Raw genomic sequence first — 27,465 nt, 5'->3', positions numbered from 1 at the left:
TTGTTTTTCTCTCTTTATTGACTGATGGATTCTCAGGCAGATCGTTAATTACACTGTTAAATAATAGTTAAAAACAAACCAAGGCCAGAGGAGTTGGAAGTGAAGTATCTAAACTGAAGCAGAAATTGGGAAGGAAAAGGCAGGAGAAGCTGGCCTGGGGTCTCCACTTGTGTATCACTGCAGCTTGGACACCCCAATGGCCACTGTCATGACCCCAAGCCAACAGATTCCAAGGCCTGGCTCAGATGGGACATTGTCTAAATAAGGAAACAGTTGCCCATATGTAGCCGGATCAAAAGAGAACAGCTCTGTCCAAACATGGAGGTGCAAGGCAAGTCGAGGGGAAGCAGTATTGCAGCAATCCTAGAACGCAGCCAGAGGGAGCAGCAGCTCCGCTCCCGCTGGTGCCGGTGGGGAGGCGAGTGGCGTGGCCACCGCCAGCCCCACGGAGAAACGGGCTGGGGGCTCCTCAGCTCACACGTTGTGGGTCCGTTTGGTGAGCTGTGGGTCCTCATCCACCAGCTTCGACTTGAGATGCTCCTTGTAGGCAAGGATGTCCCCTTGCCACTTGGTGATTGTCTGCTTCTCACAGACCCAGATCTCCTGTGCGACCTGAGACCAAACACACAAGGAGGAGGAGGTTTGCAGTACAAATTTTTACAATCTTACCAAAATTATAAAGTTAATTAAAAATTACTCTCTGAAGTCTGGCAAGAAAAGTTTGGTAACTTTCATGTTTAGACTACCAAAGTATCCACAGGGAAACATCTTCCCTGGTGTTTTCCCGCATAATTTGTATAAGATTTTAGAACTGAAAGTCCTAGGTCCCTGTATATTTCTGGTTTTGTTCATGGACTAAGATGAAAAGCCTTTCTTGCTAAATTGGTAATTGAAACAGAAGTAGCTCCTGACCTGAACTACTTGGATCTATCACAGTGAAAAATAAAATCATACCTGAACTTGCAGCCAAAGCTATAGTGGATAGATCAGCACTTCAGATTTGTGGTGGTTTTTACTTTATTTCAAGTACCTAAAGTCTTCCTGGGCCAGCTCAGCAATTGTTTATCATGAACACAGTAAGGGAATGGCGATTTTTTTTCACTCATCCTATCTTTTTGGGATGAGTAAGAGCCAGTCAGTTGAAAACACCTTGTTTTAATGACTTAAAATGTTAGAAAGGTGCTCTGACAAAACTCGTAACTGTCCTTACCTGTTGGATGAGTCTGAAGTCATGGCTGACAAGCATCATTCCTCCCTCGAACTCATTGATAGCATCTGCCAGTGCATCTATGGTTTCTATGTCCAGGTGGTTGGTGGGCTCGTCCAGGAAGAGCATGTGAGGGTTCTGCCAGGCCAGCCAGGCAAAGCACACACGGCACTTCTGCCCATCAGAGAGGTTCCTGATGGGGCTCACCTGCCCAACACACACATGGCTTGCAGGTCTGCAGTGACCTGACAGCCTGCCACCCTGACCCAAACCACTTGGGTCTCATCTTGGGCTCCCACAGCTCCATGACACAAGAAGACAAATGTTCAGTTAGCCTTATACCTACACCAACCTTCTCCCACCCAGGGAAGAAGGGAATTCCAGGGGTTTCTGAGGGACTTCACATAGCAAGGCCCAGCTTGTACTAAAGGTGTGTAAGGACAGTTAATTTGTCTGACTGGTATTCACTGACACAACAATCAAACTACTCTCAACTTCTGCAGTGATAAATGGGCAAAACCAACGTAAAAATCAACGCTGAACTGTAGCAATGTGGACAACTGTCACACACAGGATGTGTCATGTACAGGAGCATGTCATGCTTGGACTTGGAGCACCACAGGTGAGCCCACTCTCTTGTCTGAACCAAGTGGACCCTACAAACAACAGAGAATCTTCTAGCACTTCTGTCTGGTATTCATCTCAGAAATAAGACAGAAGCAAAATTGTTCAAATTATAATTAAAACATGCTCAGGTCTAGCACTATACCAGAACTTGCTTTCTTTTCACCCGGAGTCTGAGAGAGTCACCCCTTCTAACCCACACACTGTTGTGATCCAAAAGAAGTTCCCATGAGCCGTGAGTTATTTTTTTCTCCAATTTCAAAGGCAGAGATGGAAAAAGCATTTTGATGCTGTGGTGTGGCATGCTGCATACTGTATCACACTGTCAGGTATCAGCAGAGTAACAGAAAACACAGAACCTCTACTCCCCTAATGAACAAAAAGCAAACCTCAACAGCTCATACTCACCTGCTGCTTCCCTGTCAAACCATATCTGCCAATGATTTTCCTCATCTCCTCCTTCTCCTTGATCTCTGGGTAGCATTTCAGCATGTACTCCAATGGTGAGAGGTCTAAGTCCAACTGCTCTTGCAAGTGCTGACAGAGAAGAAAAGTCAGCTTCAGGCTGTGCAGGCCAACCACTTCATGGCCCTAAGCACTACCCCCCTTGCACACCTCTGGTACCAGGTGAGCGGCAGAGCGCATGAGCCAATAATCCCACCTGCAGGATAGCCTCTGTGCCAAACTATTAGGGAATAATTTCCATTTCAGGAACAGGAGTGCTGCTTCAGAACAGGAGGCTTGTTCACCACCAAACACAAGGCAACCTGTCATAGCAGGTGGGAGATTGAACAGGAAGGACCACAGCCAGCCTCTTTGCAGGGTAAGAACGTGAGATGGAGCCTATTCCATGGAACAACTCCTTCCCCCATCTCCCGACACAGAAAGGCAGCACTGGGAGAGAGGCCTTAGAAGCAGAACTAGAGGGGCAAGGTTCCTCATTCCTGACAGCTTTTTCCTCAGCATTCCCTGCCCCTGGGGGCTGCTATAGGGAGTACCTGGTGGTATCTACCGATCTTCACATGCGAATGCTTGCGAATCATCCCATCTGTGGGCAGCAGCTAGAAGGAGAAGATAAAAGCATTTCACCAGGAAATCTCTCCTCTTGTAGTATGCCAGAAATACAGAATCCAGCCATCTCCAGTCTGGCACAGGGGAGACAGTCTGAACAGGTAATATGAGAGAAAAAGCCCTATGTTTCAACAAGACCATAGGACTTGTAAAGCCTGATCAGGGTGTTCTGGCAAACAAGTGCACTTTGTTGAAGACTATCCCAAAAGTAAAGGCCAAGAGCAGGGTAGACAATGCATGGAGCAAACCTCTCCTGTGAGCAGTTTCAGCAGTGTTGACTTTCCAGCTCCATTGGGTCCAACAAGAGCTACACGAGTATCCAGGTCAATCCCAAACTCCAGGTTATTATAGATCCATGGCTGCGAACCACAAAAAACACATTATGCCTTTTCAGTACTCTCCAGAACCTCCCCGCTGCACCTGTAACGCTCTGTCCCCAGCAGGCCCAGCATTAGCACTGCCAAGAACTTTGCTCCATTAGTCATACACTGCAGCCCCCTCAGGAAGCTCAGCCAAAAGTCTCCCACTCCCAAACAAGGCAGGAATAATACAGGTAATCTCTGTATGCATACTCCCATACTCACCCCATCCTTGGTGTATCTGAAGCTGACATTCTGCACCATGATGACAGGAGGGGGAATTTTCCCACAGGACGGAAAGTAGAATGATAAAGTCTGTTAACACAGAATATCCACCTGTGAGACACCCAGATCATGGACAGCCCAGTCATTCCGGTATAATCATGCCTCACTACCAACATCAGCTGTAGACCAAGGCACCAGATTGTGGCTTTTTATAAGCCCTTCTTGCAAGTCACTCAGATTTATTCTGATGAGCTGCCTGCAAGCTCATCTGCTGGCTAACAAATCCCTTTTTCTTTCCCTTTGAAACAAATGTGGGTTTGTACTCTTTACACAAGTAGAAGCTGCACTGAGCATCCTCTCCTATCTCCTATGAGCCCTAGGCATTCCTTTCTGATTTCTATATCTGCAAAGTAGCCTTATTGGTAAGACAACTCCACTCCCCTCCCCTAGAAAATTCCTCCTTCTCATTGTTCAGCATTACTCCATGCTGAGTGCAGGGATACTTGGCATCAAGGAGGGGTATCTTGTTCTTGCTATCAGCTCTGTCAGCCATTCCTGCTGTCTGCTGAAGACCCTTCTACTCCTGTAGTCCGTGCTTCAAATACAGATCTCTAGATGCAATCCCATATCTGATCCTACCTTATCATTCACAACTCTCTCTGTCAAGCCAGAAGCCATCATTTTTTGAAGGGTCTTCTCCTTGCTCTGAGCTTGCCTGGCCAGCTTCGCACTACCATGGCCAAATCGTGCAATGTAATTCTGCAAAAAGAGTTAGCCAAAAGCCACAGTGGTAAGGCTGACGAAAGGCAGGGATGCCCACTCAAAGGGTAGGGGGGGCCTCATGCAGCTAGGCAGGTACCTTCATATGAGCGATCTGATCTTGCTCCCAGTGGAATCGCTTCATTTGATTTTCTTCTAGTTCTAAGCGAGTCTTTACATACTGATCATAATTTCCCTGGAAAGAGAGCATGGAACATCAGATGTGGCCAGAGAACAGTCCCTATTTCTGCTCTCTGGTCACATGGGGCTCTGTCTACTCACCGTGTAGTACTTAAGTTTGCGGTTGTGCATGTGGATGATGTTGGTGCAGACGCCATTCAGGAAGTCCTGGGAGTGGGATATCAGCACAAGAATCCGCTTGAACCTGTGGCACCATGTAAGTTATTAGAGACTAAATTAGAAAAAGAAATCCTGTTCGTTAGCCCTGATGGTGACAAAGGCTTTATATGCATGCTCTGGGAAATCGGCAGTAAAGCAGCTACAACCAACTGCAGTGAGCAAATCCTGCCAACAGTTTTCACTTTAGTAAAACACCCTGCACCATTACATAGTCTTTGCCTGTTATCACAGAAAGCCTAGAGCTGGTTGCCTTTGAGGCAAGTGACTTGTGTCACTGATGCAGCTGACTCCACTGGCATCACGTTTCTAAGAAGTTTCAACATTTGCTGCTTACTTTCCCCTCAGTAGACTCCCATCCATACGCAAATTGCATCTGGCTCTGCTCCAAATCCGTACAATGAGGGGTTAAAGCGTCCCCAAAAGAGGTTCAAAGTTCTTTTCTAAAGCACCTCACTTCTAAAGCGAGGATGCAAAAGGTTCAACTGACAGAGCTGATGGGAAAACCTCTGCAAAGGCAAAGCCCTTCTCATAATACAGTTATTTTAATGCATACCCCATAACCTGAGCTTCCTAACTGTTCCTAAGCTTTCTGCCTTACACCTTAACATTTTACCTTGCTATGAAAACCAGGCACCTCACACACTAGCAAAAGATGAAACCAATACACTCAGATACTACATCTCTGTGAAAACAGAGAAATAGTGGGGAGGCAGCTCATACTACCAGTACAGTACATAATGCTGGTACACAGGCTGCAAAGGCCTGCTCCTTGCTTTCAAGGAAGCACCTTTAACCTGGGAGTACAAACCAGCATTTCTCATTTCTTCAGTGCCAGGGAGACAGGGAATTGAATTGAATTCTTTACCCTTGCATCAAAGAATCTCACATAGCAGCAAGCAGAAGGTGGCACTGGTACTGCAACACAGTTTTGCACCCACAAGAACTATACAGTTACTTCTGCAGAACTTGCTTATGTGCTGACAAGATGCTCATGCTCACATGCTGAAAAGCAGAAAAGCACAACCCACAGAAGCAGCAAACTCCTCCATGCTTACGTTTTCAGCTCTTCCTCCAACCACACACAGGCATCCAGGTCAAGGTGGTTTGTGGGCTCATCGAGCAGCAGCATGAAAGGCCGAATGAAGAGTGCTCTGCAAGGACAGGGGAGATGACAGCAAAGGGTAAGTGTAGGTAACCCAAAGCCTCCCAACCCTGCTCTGAGTTCTCAGAACTGTCTGTGACTCTGCAGTCACGAGCAGGCACGCATTCTCACAGGAGGCAGGCGGCACTATTCCACTCACCTGGCAAGGGCCACCCTCATTCGCCAGCCACCACTAAAGTCCTTCAGCTTCTTCCTCTGCATGGCTGGTGTGAACCCCAAGCCGTGAAGGATACGTGAGGCTCGTGCTTCTGCCTTATCAGCATCCAGCTCCTCCAGGCGTTCATATAACTCCAAGAGTTTCTCACACTCCGCTGAAAGAGAGCCTGCCGGTCAGCACCTCTGCCCACAAAGGGCTCTCAGCTGCACCGCTGCACAGCTGGGAAACCTCACAGTCCCTCTGCTTTATTCCTATTTAGCTCCCTCCATATCCAAGCCTGAGACACTTCTAAAGATGCCGCATGGAATAATTCATCCAAAGAAGTGTCATCCGTGCCCATTAGTACAGGGCAGCTGGGGGAAACGGGTACCACAACATGTGAAAACTTCCCCAAGAAGCCTAGATTTCCTTTGGTAGGGAAGGAAATGGAGGAAATGTCCCCTGGGACTCTGAGAAGCTTTACCATCTTCATGAGCTAAACGTTCCGCTTCTCGTTCCAACATGGCCCTCTCTGTATCCACCTCCATCACACACTGCAGAGGGGTCTTGTCACTGGGAGGCATCTCTCGGGTCAGGTGATAGATGTCAATGTGCTCTGGGATAGGCACTTCTCGCTTCCCAATAGCTGACAAAAGCATGGATTTCCCTGTGTGCAGATAATCACAATTAATTGCTAGATTCAGTGAGATACAACATCACAGTGAAACTGATGAGATACACTCAGATCCCACTGTGATTCCTTCCCTTTCCAATCTCAGAAAATCCTGGGGAATTTTTTTCCCAAGAAGCCAGACAAACTGGAGGCACAGCAGAGCCCACTGCCTCGGTAGGACAGGCCGCCCTCCTAGCTAAGGACAGGACTGAGACATGAAGAAGCTTTTTGGAAACCACTGCACTTCATCCCTTGCTCAGATTTGGGAAACTTTATCTCTGTTGTTGTTTCTGCTGTCTAACCAGGTCTGACAGCTGGTATCAGGATCCCAGATTCCGAAGACTTCTAACACAGAGGAAAGTAATGCACTCATCCCTAAACAACCTGGGTTTTCCTGAAACTTAAACCAGACGGTCACTCCTACTAGCACCTCTCTAATCACACCCATATTCTGCATCTCTCAATGTAGCATCACTTTCTCCAGGGACTGTACAGTTGTTTTCCTAGTCAGGCCAAACCACACGTTTTCTACTTCTCCATACAGTACAAGTTCTTTGACCAACACCATCAGCATTGGGTTTGCTGGCTCTACTAAGCTAATCAGGCAAACAGGAATCAGGCAGATTAACGATCCCAGACTCACCCAACTCTCAACAGAAACAAGATCAAAAACACAGTCCAAATCTAGAATGTAATCTCAGACTTCTATCAGCAATCCTAGTAATTCCCCTCCTGGCTGGAGACATGGGAGAACAGAAACTGCTGGGTCCCAGCCATGTCTGTCTAACAGCCCTCCTTTTGGTTTCCAGCACTTCCCACCTGCACCTGCCCAGCTTCTCAGCAGAGACACCTTTACTGAGTTCCAAGGAGCCATGTTGCTTCCCCTCAGCTTACCAATCCCATTGAGTCCAATCAGGCCATAGCGTCTCCCAGAGTTCAGCTCCAGTTTGGTGTCACTCAGCAGCTCCTGGCCATGAAAGGTCAGTGAGAGGTTGATGATATGCACATCAGTGCTGTTGGGGTGGGAGGCCAGCACTCCTGTCACGGCTCGGGCAGCAGCTTTCTTTAACTCAAAATCCTCCAGCTCCTTTGTAAGAGCATCCACCTCTATATGTAAAGAAGACCAGAAGTGTTACTGATTTACAAACACAAGGGAAGCCATAAGCCCCTGCATCAAAAAGCCTAGGACCACAAAAACAACTCCCATTTCTACGGAAGAGCTGAGGAGACCAGGATGCAATGACACTCAGCTTTTCAGCTTAGCAGGAGGATACATATGGTCTAGTAGGAGCTTCCACCAGCTAAATATCTAAATGTCATCTAAACAAAGCAGGACCATCACAACTAAGTGAGCAGCCACAACAGTGAGCCGTTTTCTGAATGTGATGGGACTAACCCCCCCTTGCAGGAAAAACTAGACTAGGAATAGAGCATACAAAGTATTGCCTGCAAGTGTAAGAAAAGACTTGGCCAGAAAATGAATTGACTAGAAAATAAACAAAGGGAAAGCTGAGAATAGAGAAGCAGCAGCAGCAGCATTGAAACAGACCCTACTAATTTTCTGAGGAGCTACAATAGCCATCTGCATGTTCCATCTTCCTTTCCTCCTACAGTACAAGAAAATCATAGAATCAGAGAATCCTAAAATGGTTTGGCTTACATCTTCCAGACCATTTAATTCCAAACGTGCTGCCATGTGTAGGGACACTTTTCACTAGAGCAGGTTGCTCCAAGCCCAGTCCAACCTGGCCTTGGACACTCCTACAAATGGGGCACCAACAGCTTCTCTGGGCTGCCTGTGCCAGAGTCACTGCCATCCTTCCTGTCATGCTGACCTGTCACAGGCCAACTTCACTCCTCAGTGAGAGATGCTGCCCTTTGAAGCAGCCAATGGCACTGGGGATCCTGGCAGGCAGACCTGATTTCTGATCGTGCCAGTACGGAATGACACCCTGGTTGTCAGCATCCAGCACTCCTAGCAAAATCACTCACTCTGCAAAATCACTATTAACACCATGGCAAATGTGCCTTAGCCGAGGAGTAAAAAATGTCACTAGCACTGGTACAGGACCCCTTTGGGCAATGCCACAGGTCAGTGACAACAAAGAATGAAACAGGTGAGCAAAAATGGGTAAGGGAATGTTACCCCGATACATAAATAGCTCAGCAAGAAATATGCCGGTATTGACACAGAATCACATGATCTCCTGAGCTGGAAGGGACCCACATCACACTCGATCATCTTGTCCAAGTCCCGCACACTTGGATCATCGAGTCCAAGTCCCGGCCCTGCAGAGACACCCCAGCCATGCCATCCCGTACCCGAGAGCGCTGTCCAAAGGCTCCGGAGCTCCGGCAGGGCCGGGGCCGGTCCCGGAGGAGCCCGCTCGGTGCCCGCCCCTCCCGAGACCCGGCCGGAGCGGGGCCGCCCGCGCTGCACCAATAGGGAGGCGGTATGCAAATGAACCCGGCGGAGGCCGGCGATTGGCCGGCTCGGGCCGGGCTGCCTCCGCCGCGGCGGCCCCGGCGCGCGCCAGCGGCTCGCACCGCGCCGGGGTCTCCCGGAGCCACAACCGCGCCGGGACCCTCCCGGAGCCTCAACCGCGCCAGGACCCTCCCGGAGCCACAACCGCGCCGGGACCCTCCCGGAGCCACAACCGCGCCGGGGTCTCCCGGAGCCACAACCGCGCCGGGACCCTCCCGGAGGAGCCCCGAACCGCGCCGGGACCCTCCCGGAGCCACAACCGCGCCGGGACCCTCCCGGAGGAGCCCCGAACCGCGCCGGGACCCTCCCGGAGCCACAACCGCGCCGGGACCCTCCCGGAGGAGCCCCGAACCGCGCCGGGACCCTCCCGGAGCCACAACCGCGCCGGGACCCTCCCGGAGGAGCCCCGAACCGCGCCGGGACCCTCCCGGAGGAGCCCCGAACCGCGCCGGGACCCTCCCGGAGGAGCCCCGAACCGCGCCGGGACCCTCCCGGAGGAGCCCCGAACCGCGCCGGGACCCTCCCGGAGCCACAACCGCGCCGGGACCCTCCCGGAGCCACAACCGCGCCGGGACCCTCCCGGAGCCCCGAACCGTGCCGGGACCCTCCCGGAGGAGCCCCGAACCGCGCCGGGACCCTCCCGGAGCCACAACCGCGCCGGGACCCTCCCGGAGCCCCGAACCGCGCCGGGACCCTCCCGGAGCCACAACCGCGCCGGGACCCTCCCGGAGCCCCGAACCGTGCCGGGACCCTCCCGGAGGAGCCCCGAACCGCGCCGGGACCCTCCCGGAGCCACAACCGCGCCGGGACCCTCCCGGAGCCCCGAACCGCGCCGGGACCCTCCCGGAGCCACAACCGCGCCGGGAGCCGCGGCCGTTGCGGCCCTGCCGTCCCCCGGGCTCCGTGCCACACACCGACTGCCTCTTGGCACAGCGCACCGCGGGCTGAGCCTGAAGGAACCTCGCGGGCTGCCCGGTGACCTAAAGGAAGGCCCAAAAATAAACTCTCTTTAAGCGTTACCAGCCCTATTTCCTTTAGGACCAACAGCTCCCTGTGGCAAAACCTTTCTCTTTAACAGGCACAAAACCTCTTTTAGAGGCAGGCTCTTAGTTTCTGCAAACCAGCTACGTCTCAGAGAAACAGGTGAGCAGAGAGTCATAGCAAATAGCAGTAAGAGAATTAATTCAGACGCTACAGTGGTTTCTGCAGCAGGAAAGAAAACTCCAAACGAAACGAAAACCCAAGAAAACCCAAACAGGTCCGGGCATCAAGTAGCAGCAGATAGGGACAGTGTCTGAGAGAGGGGAAAACACCATTAGCCCCCTCCACCTTCACACTGCCATGCCTCAAGCGAGGGCCAGTGGGCATCCTTCACACTCGTGGCCCGTGCGGAGCCCCCGGGCCCGCGGGTGTCCTGCTGCCCCAGGGCAGAGCGGTCCCGACGGCAGCTACTGCAGCCGCCCGGTTCCGCGCAGCCCATGCCCGAGGTGCCTCATCAGAACATCAACGTCGCGGCTCGGCACCCCGGGACTCAGCCGAGCGCACACGGTCCGCCGGGAACGGCGCCGGCCAGGCCCCCCGCCCTGGGACACGCGGGGCAGACACAGGACCGGCCAGCTTCTCACCTGGCAGCACCGTCCCGTTGGCCTCCGGGGGCCGGACTTCCTGCGGCTCCGTCCCGGCATCACCGTTCTCGTCCGCGACCCGGCGCGGCCGCTGCCGGGCCTTGGCCGCCTCTTTCTTCTTGGCCGCCTTCTTCTTGGCCAGGTCGGAAGGCATGGCGCGGGTGGGAGCTACGCCAGAGGGGGCGACAGGCGCCGTTAGGCCGCGCCGATCCGGCCCGGCCCGGGTCGCCCCGCCTCTGCTCCCCGGCCCGGAGCACACGGCGCCCCCGGCTCCTGATGAGGGTTCCCGCCCGCCTGCCGGGCTGCCCGCGCCGCGCCGCCCACCCCACCCCGGCCCGACCCGGCCCCGCTGCTCCCCACGCTCAGCTCCCCGGGCCCGCCCGCACCGGCCGCTCGCGCTTTCCTTCTGTCGCAACAGCCCCGCCGCGACCGCGTGCGAGCGCCCCGCCCCCTCGGCGCACCGGCCAATCGTAGCGCGGACCGTCACCGGCGCCGGGCGGTGCGCGGGCAGTCCGCACGGCCGCCGCGCCTCCCGGCATGCCGCGCGCCGGCCCGGCCCCGCCCCCGCAGGTTACCATAGAGGCGAAGGCGGCGCGGGCCAGAGCGGCCGCAGGGCACCACGCGGCGGAAGCGGAAGCGCGCGGGGCGATGTGGCAGGTGAGGTGGCAGCGGCGGAGCGCGGCCGGGCTGGAGCCGCCGTCACTCCCCGCGCCCCTGTCTCGGAACTCCGGCCCGCCCTCCGTCCTGTCACCGGCCTGCGGGTAAGAGAGCCCTGGGGCCGCCGTCCCGCGGGACCGCTGCCGCCCGAGCGCCCCGCGCCCGCCATGTCCTGCGGCTGCTCCGAGAGCCCGGCCTGGCCGTAGCTGCCGCGATGCGCCTGGGCGCGGTCCTGAGCGCGCTGCGGCCCGCGCTGCCGCTCCTGCTCGGGCTGTCCCTGGGTTGCAGCCTGAGCCTCCTGCGCGCTTCCTGGAGCCACGGCGCGGCTGAGGAGCGCTGCCTGGCACCGGGCCCGCCCGCCCGTGGGGCTCCGCCCGAGGCAGCGGAGGGGAGGCCGGGCCCGGGCCACGAGGACTTCAGGCCTCGGATTGTGCCGTATTACAGAGACCCCAACAAGCCTTACAAAAAAGTGCTCAGGTAAGGCGTGTTTTTTCTGGCCTGGATTTTCTTCAAGCAAAATATTCTCATGGGAAGTTTTGAATCTTCGTGTAAGCGAACAGGTTCGAGGTGAAGTTTACTGTTTGAAATAACTTGTGTAGTAAGAGTGTGGTGCACCAAGGCAACGGCCAAGATTGTTGCCTTAAGGGCTGCAAGAGATGTGTTCAGGAAATTAACCTGAGGGGAAAAAAGGTAGCAAAATTGCCCAAGAAGAGTGAGACTATTTCTTCTCAGTACAGGGAGGGTGATTCTGCCCTGCTCAGGTGAGACCCCACCTGCAATGCAGCATCCAGCCCTGGGGTCCCCAACACTAAAAGGACATCAACTTGTTGGAGTGAGTCTAGAGGGAGCCACCAAGATGATTAGAGGGGTGAAGGAAAGGCTGAGAGAATTTGAATTGTTCAGTCTGGAGAAAAGAAGCTTCACAGTGTTCTAGCTGCAGCCTTACAGTACTGCAAAGGGAGCAGCCAAGAAGGATGGAGAGACTGTTTAACAAAGACGTGGAGTGACAGGACAAGGCAGGGTGACTTCAAACTGAAGGGCAGTAGGTTTAGATTAGATATTAGGAAGAAAGTCTTTCCTGTGAGGATGGCAAAGCACTGGCACAGGTTACCCAGAGAAGTTGTGTCTGTCCCATCCCTGGCAGTGTCCTAGGCTGGGTTGGACAGGGCTTGGAGCACCCTGGTCTAGTGGAAGATGTCTGTGCCTGTGGCAGGATGTTGGAACTAGATGACGTTAAAGGTCTTTTCTGCCCCAAACCATTCTGAGATCTGGGAGTTGTTTTGTTACTCATGTTTAATAGAACGTGTTAAATTATTCTTCAAAACTTGTTTTAACTGGTCTACTTGTTAGGAAAATTCTGGTCAACTAATCGTAGTGTATGTGTTAAGGAAATTTTCCTGCCTGACCATCCAGGAGCCGCTCTGGGTGCCACACTGTGCCCGCCCTGGGCCGCGCCTGCCCTGGGCTGTCCTTGCTGGGACCGAGGCTCCTTTGCAGCTCTGGTGACCCAAGAGGTGCCTTGCTCAGCTCCTTCCACACACCACGCTCATACTGCCAGACAAGTTTCCTGTAGCAGAGTCTCTTTGGTTTCTCTTAGTATTTCACTTATGGTGTAGCAATTTCATAACAGCTCAGGGTGGTGCCTCTGCAGAGGGACCCTGAACAAAGGGACCCCTGGACTTTTGTACCCTCACAGTCTGTCTGTTCTCTTCATATGTTTCCTCATGTGCCCCTTGGTGCAGTGGTGGTTTTTGGTCTGGAGTCTCCTCATTGTTCACTGGGTCCTGCCGGGCTTTGTGCCTTTTGTGTGGCCAAAGACCACCACCCATTGCTGGTTCATGGCCTGGGTCTTCAGTGATCTCCCAGCACCCAGGGCCCCGTGTGCAGCTGGTGTACCCCAGCACCCCTCAGCCACCAGCACTAGAGACTCCTTAATAATCATTCCTGTGTTTTTGTTGAGCATACCTGCTAAGCTGCACCATGTACTAAGCTTCAAGTGGTTAGCTCTGTGGTATTTTAATTTTAATTGCAGTGGCACAGTTTTCTAGCTCAAATAGATAATGTGAGATTGTAGCAACCTTGAAAGAAGCAAGTGTTTTTACAAAATGGGATTTTCACTAGTGAGTCTTCTCTTAAACTTCTATGACTAGGCTTGACTTTTTCACCCTGGGTAGATTCCAGCATTTAATGATTTGTCCCAGGTTACCATAATTCTTTGATTTTTTTTTTCTCCTCCAGCTGTTTGTCATGTAGGTATGTACTTCCTTTACAGAACTCGCTACATTCAGACAGAATTGGGATTCCATGAGAGACTGTTTGTGGCTGTGCTGACCTCCAAGGCCACATTGAACACATTGGCAGTGGCAGTGAACAAGACAGTGGCCCACCACTTCCCACGCCTGCTGTACTTCACCGGGCTGCGCAGTGCCAAGGTGCCCCATGGCATGGTGCTGGTGGCCCACGGCGACGAGAGGCCCATTTGGCTCATGTATGAGACCATGAACTATATCCATCAACATTTTGGTTCTGACTATGACTGGTTCTACATCATGCAGGATGACACCTATGCCCAAGCTGAGCAGGTCAAGGCTCTGGTGACACACCTGAGTATTAACCAAGATGTGTACCTGGGCCGAGCAGAGGAGTTCATCGGGGGAGATGAGCAGGCCCGTTACTGTCACGGGGGCTTTGGCTACCTGCTATCCCGTAGCCTCTTGCTTAAGCTCCACCCACACCTGGACAGCTGCCGCAATGAGATCCTCAGTGTGCGCCCAGATGAGTGGCTAGGTCGTTGCATCATTGATTTCCTTGGCATCACTTGTGTTTCCCAGCTCCAGGTACTACCTCCCTGCTCAGGTTTTGTGTTAGCTGAGCCTGACAAAGCCCAGAATCTGATTCATTCTCTACTGCATAGCCAAGTGGCTTTTTTTGTGAGCTGCTGCTGTGAGTTGCAGAGGAAGGAAGGGCTCTGTGCTATGGCAGCATTGGCGGGGGGGCCCAGAATCACAGCTGGTATGTTGAGGGAGAGAGCACACACAGGATTTAATTTTCAGCCTTACTAGCAGGGCTGATTCACAGGTTTTTGAGGGCACGATAAAGGGTATGTTGGTACTGAGGATCAAGTGGGAATGCAGTGCAGGGTGGGAGGTACAACTTACCACATTTTTTTTCTGGAAACTGCACTCAGTATGGAAAGTACACACAGACGTGTGTGTGGGGTGAGGAAACGCTCCTCTGTGAACTCAAGTTCCATGCCAGTCTTTCTGGCTTTTGTCTGCTTCAGGGCCAGCATTATCACACTTATGAATTAGCCAAGAATACTGAACTGGAGAAGGAGGAAGAAGAGGATTTCCAAGCAGCTCTTGCGGTTCACCCTGTTTCTGACATGACCCTGATGTACCGGCTGCACAAGCAGTTCAGCAGGATCCAGCTGGACAGAGTCTATCAGGAGATCCAGGACCTCCAGGTATGTGGTGAGGGCTACCTGCAAAAGCTCCTTGACCAAACAGAGGATTTCCTTCATTTTCAGCACACTGGAGGAAGATCATTGCTTCTGTTTGTGGGCAACTGTCAATCAGACACAGGCTATAGTCCCTTGTCTCAGAAACAGAACTTCTGATACCGGGTTACCCAAAACTCCTGGTGTGACACTACCCATGTACAGTTGTAGGGGTTGAAGTGGGCCTGGGGAGGAGCTGGCCTAGATCTTTGAGAACATAGTGGCAATCAGTTTGTGTTCTCTCTTTGCACAGATGCAGATCAGGAACCTGACAGCACTGACCCCTGCAGGTGAGGCGGGTGTGACCTGGCCTGTGGGCATTAATGCCCCGTTCCTTCCAAAGTCTCGTTTTGAGGTGATCAGCTGGGACTACTTCACGGAACAGCACCTGTTCTCCTGTCCTGACGGCTCCCCAAAGTGTGAGCTCTCTGGAGCCAGTAAGGCAGATGTTAGTGAAATCATTGAGTCTGCGGTGGAGCAGCTGAACCGTCTCTATCAGCCCCTGCTCCGCTTCAGCAAGCGGCAGCTGCTGAATGGCTACCGGCGCTTCGACCCCACGCGGGGCATGGAATACACCCTGGACCTGCTCCTGGAGGCTGCCACTCAGAAGGGTCACAGTCACGTTTTGGCCAAGCGAGTGAGCTTGGTCCGACCCTTAAGTAAGGTGGAAATTATTCCCATGCCATATGTGACAGAGGCCACACGGGTGCAAATGGTGCTTCCCTTGACAGTGCAGGACCTGGATTTTGTAGCAAACTTCCTGGATATGTTTGCTATGAACACACTGGACACACATGATAATGCCTTGCTGACTTTGCTTTTTATCTACCATCCCTACGATGCCCAGAGGGTTGGTCAGGTGGATGTTTTTGCTGGAGTCAAAGCCATGGTAGGAGAGCTAGAGAAACGCTATGCAGAAGTTAAAATCCCATGGATTAGTGTTAAAACAGAGGTGCCATCGCAAGTAAAGCTCATGGATATAGTCTCAAAGAAGCACCCTGTGGACACACTGTTTTTCTTGGCCAGCGTCTGGACAGAAATCAACATGGAGTTTCTGAACCGCTGCCGCATGAATACCATCAGCAATTGGCAAGTCTTTTTCCCTGTGCATTTCCAGGAGTTCAACCCTGCGCTGGTGTACCGTGGTGATCAGACAGCATCCTCCAGCACTGACTTCCTGAGAGATGGGCATTTTGACAGACATTCCTTTGCTGAGGCCTGCTTTTATAATTCTGACTACATGACAGCACGTACCAAGCTCGCAGCTGATATCCTGGACCGAGATGAGGTGCTGGAGAGCATGGAGGTATTTGATGTCTTCCTCCACTATTCTGGCCTGCACCTGTTCAGGGCTGTGGAGCCAGGGCTAGTGCAGAAATACACACTGAGAAGCTGCAATCCCCGGCTCAGCGAGGAACTGTACCACCGCTGTGTGCTCAGTAACTTGGAAGGACTTGCATCCCGCTCACATTTAGCCATGGCCCTCTTTGAGCAGGAACAGGCCAACAGCACTTGAGAGATGAGAAACTTCAAGAGCTTCTCAGCACCTTAACACTCGTCACTTTCCATCCCCTTCTCAGCCTTGCCATGGGTGAAGGGTATGTGAGGTCAGGGGAGGAGGAAGACTCTCTCAGACCCTGAGGCACATGGGCTATGGAATAAGGCTGTTTCAGTAGAGGGGTTTGGTTTATTTTGGGTTTTTTTAAAATAAATTAAATTTTCTTTCCAGGCAGAGTAATGTTGTCACTTGTAAACTGTGCAGCCTCTGGGATGAGGGAGGTAAACACCCTCCTGTGTTTATGCGTTTCACTTTTTCAAGAGGCATAAACACAGCTTGTCTGGGTTAGTTGGACAAAGCTACTCAACCACTTTCACTTTGATGGTTTTGGCTCTTCCAGAGCTGCAGAGTGGTTCCAGTTTAAGTATCTTGGGGATGGAGACTTCCAGCAGTAGAGTGGATAGTAACATTTACAGTTCAAAACTTCTTTCTGCTGTTCAAATGAAATTTTTTTTGCATTTTAATTTGTGCTCATTGTTTCTCTCAGCATCACTGGACGCCACTGAGCAGCAGCTGTTTGTCTTCCTTACACTTTCCCATTACTGACACACACACAGGTGAGACTGCCCTGAGCCTGTTCTCCAGACAAAACAGTCCCAGTTCCCATTACTTAATGTTTCCACGTCCATTTACTGGACTAACTCCAGTATGTCCATGTCTGTCTTGTATTGGGAAGCCCAGACTGGACAGAATCACAGAACGATGAGGTTGGAAGAGACCTCCAAGATCATCAAGTCCAACCTATGCCCTAACACCTCGACTATAACACCAAGTGCCACGTCCAGTCTTTTTTTAAACACATCCAGAGATGGTGATTCTACCACCTCTCTGGGAAGACAATTCCAGTACTTTATTATTCTTTCGGTGAAAATTTTTTTCCTAATATCCAACCTGTACCTCCCCTGACGTAGCTTGAGACTGTCCTCTTGTTCTGTCAGTTGCTGCCCAGTGGAAGAGACTGACCCCCACCTGTCTACAACCTCCCTTCAGGAAGTTGTAGAGAGCAATAAGGTCACCTCTAAGCCTCCTTTTCTCCAGGACACAGCACTCCTGGCATGTCCCATTTGTGCTGAGGAGGCAGGTCATTGTCCTTGACCTGCTGGTCGCAGTCCTGCTGCTGTGGCCCAGGATGCTGTTGGCCACCTTTGTTCCATGGGAATGCTGCTGGCTTATGTTTAGCTTGGTATCCACCAGGACCCCACTAATCCTTTTGCTTTTTCAGCTTTCCAGCATCATTTCTCCAGCCAGCATCCCAGAAATCAAAGCCCCGATGTGAGCTTGTGAATTTATGTGATAAGCCAGCAAGTGTGACTGACCCTGTTCATCACTGCAGGGTCACTGCTGACGGAGAGAGGTTGTACTTGCTACACTCATCTCATGAGGTGAGCGAGGTGAAGGTCTGGTGTGGGCAACAAAAGAGATGCTGAAAAATTAGAAAAGCTTAAAAGAAGGATTCAAAGTCAGCAACATTGGTTCAAATTGGATAGAAATTTCGGATTTTGTTATTTAACAAGTAAGGCATGTCTCAGTTACATTTACATGGGAAGATCACAGATTTCTGCAGTGCTTTATGTGGATGTGTGTTTGTTGCTAAGTGAATGAAGCAGAGCAATGCAGACTCCCCAGGCAGGTGCAAAGGAGAGCCCTTTATTGGAAAAAACGGGCCTTTTAAAGTAGCTAGGCTGTTAGCAGTTACATTCCATTTTAGCATAGCAAATGTAATTCAGCTAACCAGCATTCACCACAATGTGAGCACGTAATGGTTATATAACTTGTTTTTCTACCTCCAATTCAGATGAGTCACTTTCCCATAGTCCTCTTCTACTTAGCCAAAGTAGCAGGCCTGAGCCATGATTTTACAAGGTTAACAAGGCCCTTATTTTGCAAAGTTTTTCCTATATGCAACATCTAAGCACACATTCACAGAATGAGGACACCGGCAATTACCTGGGAAACCTTTTATTATTATGAGAGTCGTTCTGCATGAGGAGGTCCTGATCAATTACAATACAGGTAGGAAAGAGACTCGGGCTGTGTAGGGTGCTATTTAAAATATGTGTTAGACCAAACACAAAAGAATAGTGTGCATCATCTCATATCCTTTAGATGTGGAGAACCCCAAGTGGGCCTCTGATCCACACCCAGCATGCCCTGCAGACCCCACCTGCAGTGGTGGTTCTCCCTTTTTTGCAATTAGAGCCGTTATAAGAAAACAACTCTGTTCCTCATTTCTGCTGTCACACAGAAAGGATGCTTGCGTGAGAATTTTTTGCCTCGCTGTTAGACAAAAGCCAGGCTATATGAGTGGCAGAATGGCTGGGCATGACCCAGAGCTGCCCACGGGCATTTCTGTATGATGAGCTGGCTGAGACTGCCTGGTGGGCAAGGGGTTTGTGCTGCAAAACCAGGTCTGACTTTGCCCTGTGAGCAGCACAGGCCTGTGTGTGCTCACGTTAATGTCTCCTTGGAATGCAGCGACTGCCAGGTGGGATCATGTGCCACGGCAGAGACGGACAGAGTGAAAACTCCAGTGCTGCTCACCTTGGGGATGGTGTGCTGGTCTTGAATGCAAAAGAGATTCTGGTGCCTGAAAAATAACTTCCCGGTGTCAGTGAGGATACAGAGCTTGTAATTGCAAGTTTCAGTACAGTGTAATATCCAAGGAGAATTCCTTGGATCATTGTTCTACGTAACACATCTGGAAGGACTGGCAGTGGACACTGGGTGCTGTAAGAAACCAAGCAAGCAGCAGATTTTCTGCACAGGGACACAGAGGGTGTCATGCCACTAAGCTGAGCATTAACGTGGGAGAGATACAGGAATTGGTTGTCAGGAATTGCTGACTGAGAGCTGTAGGGGATGTGACAGGTGGGGATGTCTGGGATGTAAAACAAGCTGCTAAAGGAAAGGGTTTGAAAAGACATAGGGCAAGCAAGAATCATTAGTGAGTCCTCATTAGAGAAGAAAGAATAATGGGAAACAGGGTAGTGAGATTTGATGGATGTAACCCAAAAGCCAGGAATGTTGTTGCCAACTTGTTGTTGGCAAGTCCCTGCCTGTGTTCAGGGTATGTCAGATGATGATGCAACACTACACAGAACTTAAAATTCTTAAGAGCATCTTGGATCTTGGGAGAAAGCTGAGGGAAGCTGGAAGCTGATTCTTCTATTTTTTTACAATCCAGCTCTGTGGGAAAGGAAAGGCAGGAAATACTGCCAGCAAACTGCCCAATCCATAAGCTGGGGATTCTGGTTTTTATCTGAGGGAGAGTTCTCCAGCCAGTGTTGTTTGACACTTAATTGATTATTTGGAAGCAAATATAAGATCGCTACAAATAAAACCAGCAGATATATAAAAATATGCAAAAAAGTCATGAAGAGAGGATAATAGTGAAGAAGAGTAAGGCCCTTCATATAGACTTTTGTCTTAGAACACTCAAATGCAAACTTATGTGCTTGGGGAAGATGTTGTATCACTCCTCCAGAGAGGACTGCATGTTAAAAAAAGGTAAGTCTGCAAAGAAACTGACTGTATTAAAGTGCAAGCAGCTTAATTTTTCTTGGACCACTGTTTCAGACACTAATATCCAGGCTCTGTCCCAGCCCTGTAAAGTATAGATTTAAGACATGATATAACAGATCTTTACAGGTAGACAGTCTGGGGGAAACAGAAATCAATTGCTGTTGATGTGAGACAGCAAGAAGGGCCCTGGTGGCATAGCACACAGCCTATTTTTAAGGCTTCTAGGGAACAGAGAAAAGAAGAACATTTGAAGATCACAAAACTTACCTGAAGATTGTAAGAAGTATTTTACAGTGTGAGATGCAGAACTCTTGTAGTTGTAAGACAAGGGGTAATTACTTTAAACTGGATTTAACAGTTTTAAACTAAAAGAGGATAGATGCAGACTAGACGAGAGACCATTTTTAAAATGAGGCTGGAAAGCACTGGCACAGGTTGCCCAAAGAACCTCATCCGTGGAGGTCTCCAAGGCGAGGTTGAACGGGACTTGGAGTGACCTTATTATGAGTTGGAAATGTCCCTGTCCATGGCGGGGTGGGACTAGATGGCCTTTAAAAGTCCCTCCCAACCCAAACCTTCCTATGTTTCTATGAACTCTTAGAAGGTTGTGAGTGATCTGATTAGGGTGTGTGAGTACATGTACAAAGTGAAAACACTGGATACTAAAGCAGCTTTTAGTTGTCCAGGGGTAAGGCATGACTGCAGCAGATTTAATTCCAAAGGAAAACAGGCACATGCTTTCAGTGCTGCAAGTGAGTAGCTAGTGGAATTACAGTGGTAACTTCTCCTGGGTGCTGCAATTTACTTGGTTTGTGTAACAGAAGTCATTGGAGACAAGTGTGAAATTACTTGTCAAATGTAAGTGGGTAGAGTAAGTCCTTCATGGCCTTAAATTTCATGACTGTCACTATACAGTGGATGAAATTTGCAAAAGAGAAATCTATCAAAGGCTGTTAAAACACAAAGCCAAAACCTCTGGTACAGCAGGTCTCTGAATTACAAATCTGTAAGTGTTATGAGAGCTGCCAGGGAAGGAGCACTCTTCATCCACCCTATTTAGTGTTTTTTTTCTAGGCAGCGTTGCCCACTGTCAGGGAGAGGGTAGATCAGTCAGGTGTGCTTTTGATTTGACTCTGTGCCACCGTTTTTGTCTCTTGTGCTAAAAAAGACTAGATCTTTTTCAAGGATGCACTTTATTTCAGCCAGAAATGATGAACTATGTGAGGATCATGATACTGAGTCTGTATCATGTACTGGTCTGTATCATGTAGTGGGGTCATGTACTGGCCAGGAAGACAAATTACCATGACTGTTGGGTATGATCTTATAGCCCTGAAGAAATGCACACTCTTATCTGATGAATCTGCTTTCCCCAACATGCACTGGGTGTGTTTACTTTTGTGTATACTTCACCTTCTTTGGGTCCACAACAATGGATGTTTTTCTTCCTTGTCTTCAGTTGTGAAGGTAATCTCATCCATTGCATGTTTTAGACTGGCTGATATATCCTGTTGGAATAATCTGTTGATCCTAGAGAAGGACGTGTAGTGTATGTTACAAACAAAAGAAGCTTCGGTCCCAGCTGCATTTTTAACTTCAAGAAACAGGTAAAAATAGACTCTCCACCTTTTTCATCTGCGACAGAGCTGCTACTCTATCCCAAATTAACAAGTATACTTAAAAAACAAACAAACAAAAAACCAACCCAAAAAAAACCCCAGATGCTGTGAACTCGGGTATTTTATCTAATCATAGTGTCCAGTCTTCTCCAAGACCAGAATATAAATGATGTGCCTCTGCCATGTGACCTAGACCAGTAGCCCATCTCCCTTGGGGGATCTCCCAGGGTGGCCTCCCCTCCCTGGGGCAGACCTGACCAGCAGTTCAGGTCTGTCTGGGCATGTTCTCCACTCAGTCACAGCTCACAAGCTGCTTCACCCCAAAGGGCTGCAGAGCCAATTCCCAGCACACTGGAGAGTGCAACCCAGGTCTTGCAGATGGTCTAAACTGTTTCACAGAAGTTCTGGAGTTGCTGTTGGTCAGATGAGCAGAGAGAGGGCAGGATGCTCTCATTAACAGGTGCATATTTCCCCAGCTACAGCAAGGTATTGCTCAGCATACTCCTCCATTCTCAACTCCAGCACAAAGAGTTCTTAGGAGCTTGCTGTCTTCTCGTTGTCTTGGAGCATTGCCTTGTCACACATCCATTGTGAAATATTCTGTACAGCACTGCAGAGCATGTGCAGGTGCCAGCTGCCAGCTTGGTCTCAAGCCAGGAGTTGTGGCCTGAACCCCACTATACCAGATGCTTTCATGCCCCACTGTCCCAGGGCTCACTCCCTAGACCTGTACTTCAGTCACCCTCTCCCATTACGAACTCTTTCTGGATGTGCTAGGCACTTACCTTATCTTCTCAGCATGCATGCTGAACCGTTGCCCATGGGTTCTCAAAGGGGGCAATTTTCTGGTGACAGGTCCCACAAAGCTCATTTTCCACTTGCAACAGTGTTTTGCTGGTACAAATAACTATAGGAAATAAGCTTCAAAATGTGACACAGAAAATATGGTGAAAAAGCCAAAAGGATGTGCACAGTCCCTCCATAAAAACACCCACTAAGACTTAAATCCACCTTGTGATCTTTACAATATTTTACTTCATCTTTTAGACTTGCACTGATTTTGAGCATGTGAGGCTGTCAGGTTTGCTTGGCTCCTTGCAGGTGGAGCTCAGTCCTTTCACTCCTTCCTCACAGCTCCTTGGAGCATTACTATGAAGTATTCATTGTCAGTGCTCGTTCTGTCCGAACTTCCCTCATCCCCATGGACTGCAGGGCTTTGGTAGGTCACACTGAAGGTTTCTTCTAATTGCTCTGTCAAAGTGCATGTCACACAGATCACCCCCGGGGCGTTTAAGAAGCAATTTTCCTGTTACAATTGACACCGAACCGCAGACCTGTAGCCCGCCAGGCCCGGTACCCTCATCTTGACCCTCCCGGGAGTCACCAGCTCCTTAACACCAGGCAAAGCGTGCGGAGAGCGGATCGCAGCTCTGGGCGGGTTCTGAGTTTGAAGGATTGCACGTGCCTCAGAGCTCCCCTGGCCTCTTTGCTCTCTCATCCTGCTACTACCGTCCCCATCGCCACTGGAATTCTCATTGCCTCCCGATGAGCCCCGCTCGGTGCCGGGCGGTGCTGGGCCCCAGCCAGGCGCGGGCCGGGCCGGGCCGGGCCGGGCGGGGCGGGGGCTCTGCGGCGGGCCCCGCGGCCCGGGGGTGATGCAGAGCGGGGCCGGCAGGCGGCGCTGGGGAGCGCGCGGAGGCTGCGGCGGCGCCGGGAGCGCTGCGAGAGCGCCGGGGCTGCGGCGGCGGGGGCGGCAGGGGGCGGCGGTGAGTGCGGGGCGCGGAGTGCGGGGCTGGGGGCTGCGGTAGAAAGGGGGCTCCAGCGGTGTGCGGGGCACTGGTGGCGAGAGAAGGGGGTGGCTGTGGTGGCGGAAGCAGGGGCGGCGGGGCTGGGGACCCTGGCGGCGGCGGCGGACATAAAGCCAGTCCGCGTCTCTCTCGAGGTCCGTCGAGGCGGCGGAGCCGAAGCAGCCCGTGGGGCTGGGAGGGCGTGGGCGCCGCACCCACCTGTCCCCGGGAGGAGCTCCGCGCCGCGCCGCCCCCGCGGGGCTGGGAGCGGGGCAGGGGCCGCGGCTGCACCGCCCTCCCGCCGCAGCGGCGCGGCCGAGGCCGGGCTCCCGGTGCGGGACCCTGTCCCCCGGCGCGGCGGGCGAGATGCACTTTACAGACGGCCCCTGGCCGCTCTCCGCAGCGCCGCGCAGGCGCTCCGCGCGCGGACGGCCGCGGCGGGAGCGGAGCATGGACGGGACGGTGAGCGCCGCGCGGCCCCCCCGCCCCGGCCGCTCTCCGGCCCGGCCCTGCCCCGGGCATCTGCCAGGCGCCGGCGGTACCCAGGGCCGGGCACGGACCCCGGGCAACGCCGTTGCTGCTCCCGCCCGGGCGCTGCTAGCAGGGCTCGCCCGGTGAGTAACCTGGCGGAGTCCGGGCGGACCCCTGCGCCGCCGGTACCGCCCGGCGGTGCCGCCTTCCTCCGCTGCCGCTCCCTCGTGGAGCCGCGGCTGGAGCACCCTGGCGGCTGCTGCGCCGCGCTCTCTGATCTGCCCCGCGAACTCGGCTTTAGGCGGTGCAGCGCCCGCCTGACCCCGCCGGGTGTCCCAGCGCGGGCCCCGCTCCTCTGCCGAGCCCCGGCGGCTTTGCTGCCTTGCAGGAACTCGGCTCGCTCGGAGAGCCAGGCAGAAAGGGGGAGCCCAGTGCTCATTCACCGCTCCCGAATGTGGGCTGCAGGCCCCCTCGGGAGAGTCTCCTTTAGCAGGGACTGACTTTACCGAGGGAGACACCATCACTCTTCTGGATTTGCCCATCCTGCCCTGACATGGTCCATGCATCCTCTGGAGAGGAGGGTCCTCCTCTTAACACCCTGTCCCTGGAGATGCCCCAGCGCTGCCCTGCATCTAACTGACTGCTGTCTCTGGTGCTGCGGGAACCACCAGCCTTCACACAGGAGATGGCAGCTTTTGAGAGAGAGTATTTGACTTGCTGCCCCTAAGATGCCTCTCAGTTCTGTCTTCAGAGGGAGATAACATACAGTCCAAGATACTCTCTCAGGACTAGCAGATCCGTGCCTGTGAGAGACTGATGCTCTGCATGGCCTTCTGGAATATCTCCTGACTTCCCACACATGCAAACCATCTCACTTTGGCACCAGGAGTTTGCTGCTGGAGATCGCTGCTCTTTCCCTCCTTCCTGTTCCCTGAAGCCTGAACTCTTCTCCACTCCCTCCACCACCATGGCCTGTGGAGGATCCCTGTGTGCAAGTTGCTGCTGGGAGAAACTGAAGTAGAATTGAAATGGGGGACTGAGGAGCAAGCAATGTCATTCACCAGTTAGCATGATCTGGGAGAGTGTGCACTATCCTTGCCTGGTGCTGTCAGCACTGCCCTTCTTGGAGAGACTGACTTCACCCTACCACCCATTCAAGGAAGTCCTGCAGCTTCTGAAAATAACCAGTTCTTTGGTGTTGTCTCAGGAGCAATCAACAATCTGCTGTTTTCCATGGGGACGCCACCAATCAAACAAGCTGAGCTCGTCTTCCCTTGTGGAATTCCCTGACCTCTCTGTGAGGAGGAACTTGCAGCTTGGCCTTGCCCCTAAGGCAGGGTGAGGATACTCAGCCTTTGCTCTCCTCCTTTTCCTCAACGCTGCAGTAATGTTCCTTTCTGTACCTCGTGCACTCTCCCTTCTCACTTGCGCTGCCTCCACTCCAGTGTTTGCCTCAGCCCCTGCGAGCCTGGGCTCTGTCCTTCCTTTACTACTGCTCTGTTTCAGCAGAATTCACCATTATCTTCTTTTTGCCTCTTGTTCTTCCCTTTTCTTGACCCCACTAGATACAGAGCCTTGGTCCTGTCCCTGGTGGAGTTATCCACTCTGCTCATGCTGCCTGGCACTGCCCAGGCTGGCACTGCAATGCTCATACTTCCCTTTCTTACCTATCCCTTCTCTGAACAGTTGTTTCTATTTGTATGTCTAGATGTGAGCTTATGCTTGAGAATGCTGTGTGCGCTGGTGCTCACACCTATTCTGCTGTAATGCTGCTTTTCTTCATCAGCTACAGTACAGAGCTGTCAGGAGCAGCAGGGCTTTGTGTGTGCAGGTGCAACTGCCTCAGCTCTTCCCATGGAACAGGTCCCTTTTCCTTCTTAGCCTGGTTCATCTTCTCTGGGAGCTATCATAGCATGCAGACACTGAAGCTGCCTGACTACGCCCTAAATCTGTAGGATCATTAATTATTCCAGCTTGCCACACTCTCCTTAACCTACTCAGGCAGCTAATGGTGCCTGATAAAATGCTGGAGTGTTCTGGTAGGAGCTGATTCTGAGTTCTTTAAGGAATTGATTTTTTTAAGGATGAAAGCAAGCTGACTTGGTTAATGTTCCTAAACTGGCCTGCTTCCCCAAGGTTGAGAACATCTGTGTGAGACGATACCCTTGCTTCTTGGGACAGGCAAATTCCAGGGGTCCACTCCAATCCCACCCACCCTGTGATTCTTATCAGAGCCTGATCAATAGGTTGACAGGTTATGGGCAAGCAGTAACCTCCACGTTCTTTCCAGACTCCACAAATACAAGCTGGGTCCCGTGGGGAAACTGAAGAGCCTACATGGATGGGCCAGTGCCTGGGCAAAACTGCTGTCCTGGCAGCCTGGTCATGCACCTATGTGCACAGTCCCCAGAGAAGTCCCAAACTGCTATGTCAGTCTCATCTTCCCTTTCTTCTCCCCCTCTCTTTTTCCGCAAGTTGTGCTGCTTATGAAGTGTCACGTGGGTTCATGCTGTTCTAGGAAATGTTATTTTTATTGTATGTTATTTCCCTCTCACCCAGTATGTACTTTCTCCTTTCAGAGCTGGATCCAAATGTATCCTCAGCCTGCTGTCTTAGAGCTGTTCCTGCTTAAGGTCAATGAGAACATCTCCTGCTAATTTATCATGACATAATAGCTGGTCTCCAGCTCCATCCACAGGATAAGTTTCTTACTTCCTCTTGTCTACACAGATGTGACTCCAGGTGTTCAGCTGCCTTGTCTGATACAGGTAGGTTTTAGCTCTTTGAAAAATGACCTGTTTTAGTCAGGAAGGATGTGTCTGTGCTTTGGACTGGGGATGGGAAATGTTTGCCTTTGGGCATATGGGAAATACTATGTTGTGAAATGAATCCTAAGACGCCAGCTTGCTGCTGCTGACATAAACTGGTCATTTGAAGAGCCAGTTACTTGTGTGGTAGTTTGTGCTAGTGTTGCCAGGAAGATGCTGGTCTGGCAGAGTGGACTGGCTCAGAGGAAGTGATATTGAAGAATGCAGTTGCTAAGAGGAGTATTAGGAGTAGTACTAGTAGCAAGTATTCTTTGTGGTAATTCATTACTCCATTTGCCACAAGTAAACATGATTAGTTCTTGTCGGGTGGTTATTATCTGGTTATTATCTGTTGGCACCTTCTCAGTGCAGGTTTAAATTAGCTCTTCCCACCTAGGAAGACTTCTTCAGTAGTTGCTGTTGCTGGATGGGCATCTCCATGATAAGGTGCCCAAATCTGCCACTCACATCCTCATTTTCTACATTAGTTACATTCTTCTTGTTGCTTCTGCTGTGAATGTCCACCTGTAGCTACCTGTCTGTTTTCCCAGCCAGTACACAGCATGCCTGTAGGGGACTTTTGTTTTTGCCACACCTGGATTGGTGACTTCTCACCTTTCACAGCCTACACAGGTCACCTCACTGATAGTGTAAATTGTGTGGCAGAAGAAATGCATACTATTTTGCTTTGGAAATAAACAGCCTAGGTTATAACAGTTCTCACTGGAATTGGAAGGGCTTATGTATGAAAACTCCTTCCGTTTTTTCATTAAGATGTTAACGTTAACATTCCGTTCTCTTTATCACTTGGCACTATCTCCTCACCCAGTGCAGTGGTTTCCAAGCAGAGTGCTTGGAC

The 27,465-nt window shown here is 51.5% G+C and overlaps 3 protein-coding genes across 6 annotated transcripts in view; 2 read left to right on the top strand and 1 right to left on the bottom strand.

Annotated features, from left to right (window-relative positions):
* On the bottom strand, nucleotides 1-11,124 carry ABCF2 (ATP binding cassette subfamily F member 2). The gene is made up of 15 exons (XM_053999715.1): nucleotides 11,073-11,124; nucleotides 10,687-10,854; nucleotides 7,471-7,683; nucleotides 6,388-6,570; nucleotides 5,907-6,078; nucleotides 5,661-5,756; nucleotides 4,528-4,630; nucleotides 4,346-4,441; nucleotides 4,126-4,245; nucleotides 3,487-3,576; nucleotides 3,151-3,261; nucleotides 2,830-2,892; nucleotides 2,240-2,368; nucleotides 1,211-1,414; nucleotides 1-612 (listed from the first exon to the last, which is right to left on the bottom strand). Exons 2-15 carry the CDS (start codon nucleotides 10,838-10,840, stop codon nucleotides 475-477), a joined length of 1,872 nt encoding a protein of 623 aa, XP_053855690.1. The 5' UTR covers nucleotides 10,841-10,854; nucleotides 11,073-11,124; the 3' UTR covers nucleotides 1-474.
* Nucleotides 11,125-11,353: 229 nt separating this feature from the next.
* Nucleotides 11,354-16,576, top strand: CHPF2 (chondroitin polymerizing factor 2). Of its 2 annotated transcripts, none has more exons than XM_053999701.1 (4): nucleotides 11,354-11,820; nucleotides 13,616-14,180; nucleotides 14,627-14,809; nucleotides 15,096-16,576. In XM_053999701.1, exons 1-4 carry the CDS (start codon nucleotides 11,558-11,560, stop codon nucleotides 16,356-16,358), a joined length of 2,274 nt encoding a protein of 757 aa, XP_053855676.1. In that variant the 5' UTR covers nucleotides 11,354-11,557; the 3' UTR covers nucleotides 16,359-16,576. The 2 variants fall into 2 exon arrangements, with proteins under 2 accessions (XP_053855676.1, XP_053855668.1); XM_053999693.1 differs by having other exon boundaries at nucleotides 11,747-11,820; nucleotides 13,582-14,180.
* A 308-nt stretch (nucleotides 16,577-16,884) lies between these two features.
* Nucleotides 16,885-27,465, top strand: part of SMARCD3 (SWI/SNF related, matrix associated, actin dependent regulator of chromatin, subfamily d, member 3) — an 84,833-nt gene continuing 74,252 nt past the window's right edge. The window contains exons 1-3 of one of the 3 annotated variants that reach the window (XM_053999654.1): nucleotides 16,885-16,957; nucleotides 17,623-17,782; nucleotides 26,379-26,567. The gene's annotated coding sequence lies outside the window, so the exon portion shown is untranslated. Of the gene's footprint in view, nucleotides 16,958-17,622; nucleotides 17,783-23,278; nucleotides 23,308-24,312; nucleotides 25,138-26,378; nucleotides 26,568-27,465 lie in introns of those variants that run through there. The other 2 variants (XM_053999662.1, XM_053999644.1) reach the window with 2 other exon arrangements.

Source organism: Vidua macroura, chromosome 1 (genome assembly GCF_024509145.1).
Source record: "Vidua macroura isolate BioBank_ID:100142 chromosome 1, ASM2450914v1, whole genome shotgun sequence".
Taxonomy (NCBI): domain Eukaryota; kingdom Metazoa; phylum Chordata; class Aves; order Passeriformes; family Viduidae; genus Vidua; species Vidua macroura.
The sequence above is the reverse complement of the archived record's forward strand: the minus strand, read 5'-3'. Positions and strand labels throughout refer to the sequence as shown.

Bases quoted from the DNA above. Each gene is read 5' to 3' on its own strand.
- ABCF2 (XM_053999715.1), bottom strand. From the start codon at position 10,840: ATGCCTTCCGACCTGGCCAAGAAGAAGGCGGCCAAGAAGAAAGAGGCG. The intron at 6,571-7,470 runs GTAAGCTGAGGG...ATCTGCACACAG, and splicing joins GATTGGACTCAATGGGATTG to GGAAATCCATGCTTTTGTCA. The intron at 613-1,210 runs GTAAGGACAGTT...GTTTGGTCTCAG, and splicing joins ACTTCAGACTCATCCAACAG to GTCGCACAGGAGATCTGGGT.
- CHPF2 (XM_053999701.1), top strand. From the start codon at position 11,558: ATGCGCCTGGGCGCGGTCCTGAGCGCGCTGCGGCCCGCGCTGCCGCTC. The intron at 14,181-14,626 runs GTACTACCTCCC...TGTCTGCTTCAG, and splicing joins CTTGTGTTTCCCAGCTCCAG to GGCCAGCATTATCACACTTA. The intron at 14,810-15,095 runs GTATGTGGTGAG...CTCTTTGCACAG, and splicing joins AGGAGATCCAGGACCTCCAG to ATGCAGATCAGGAACCTGAC.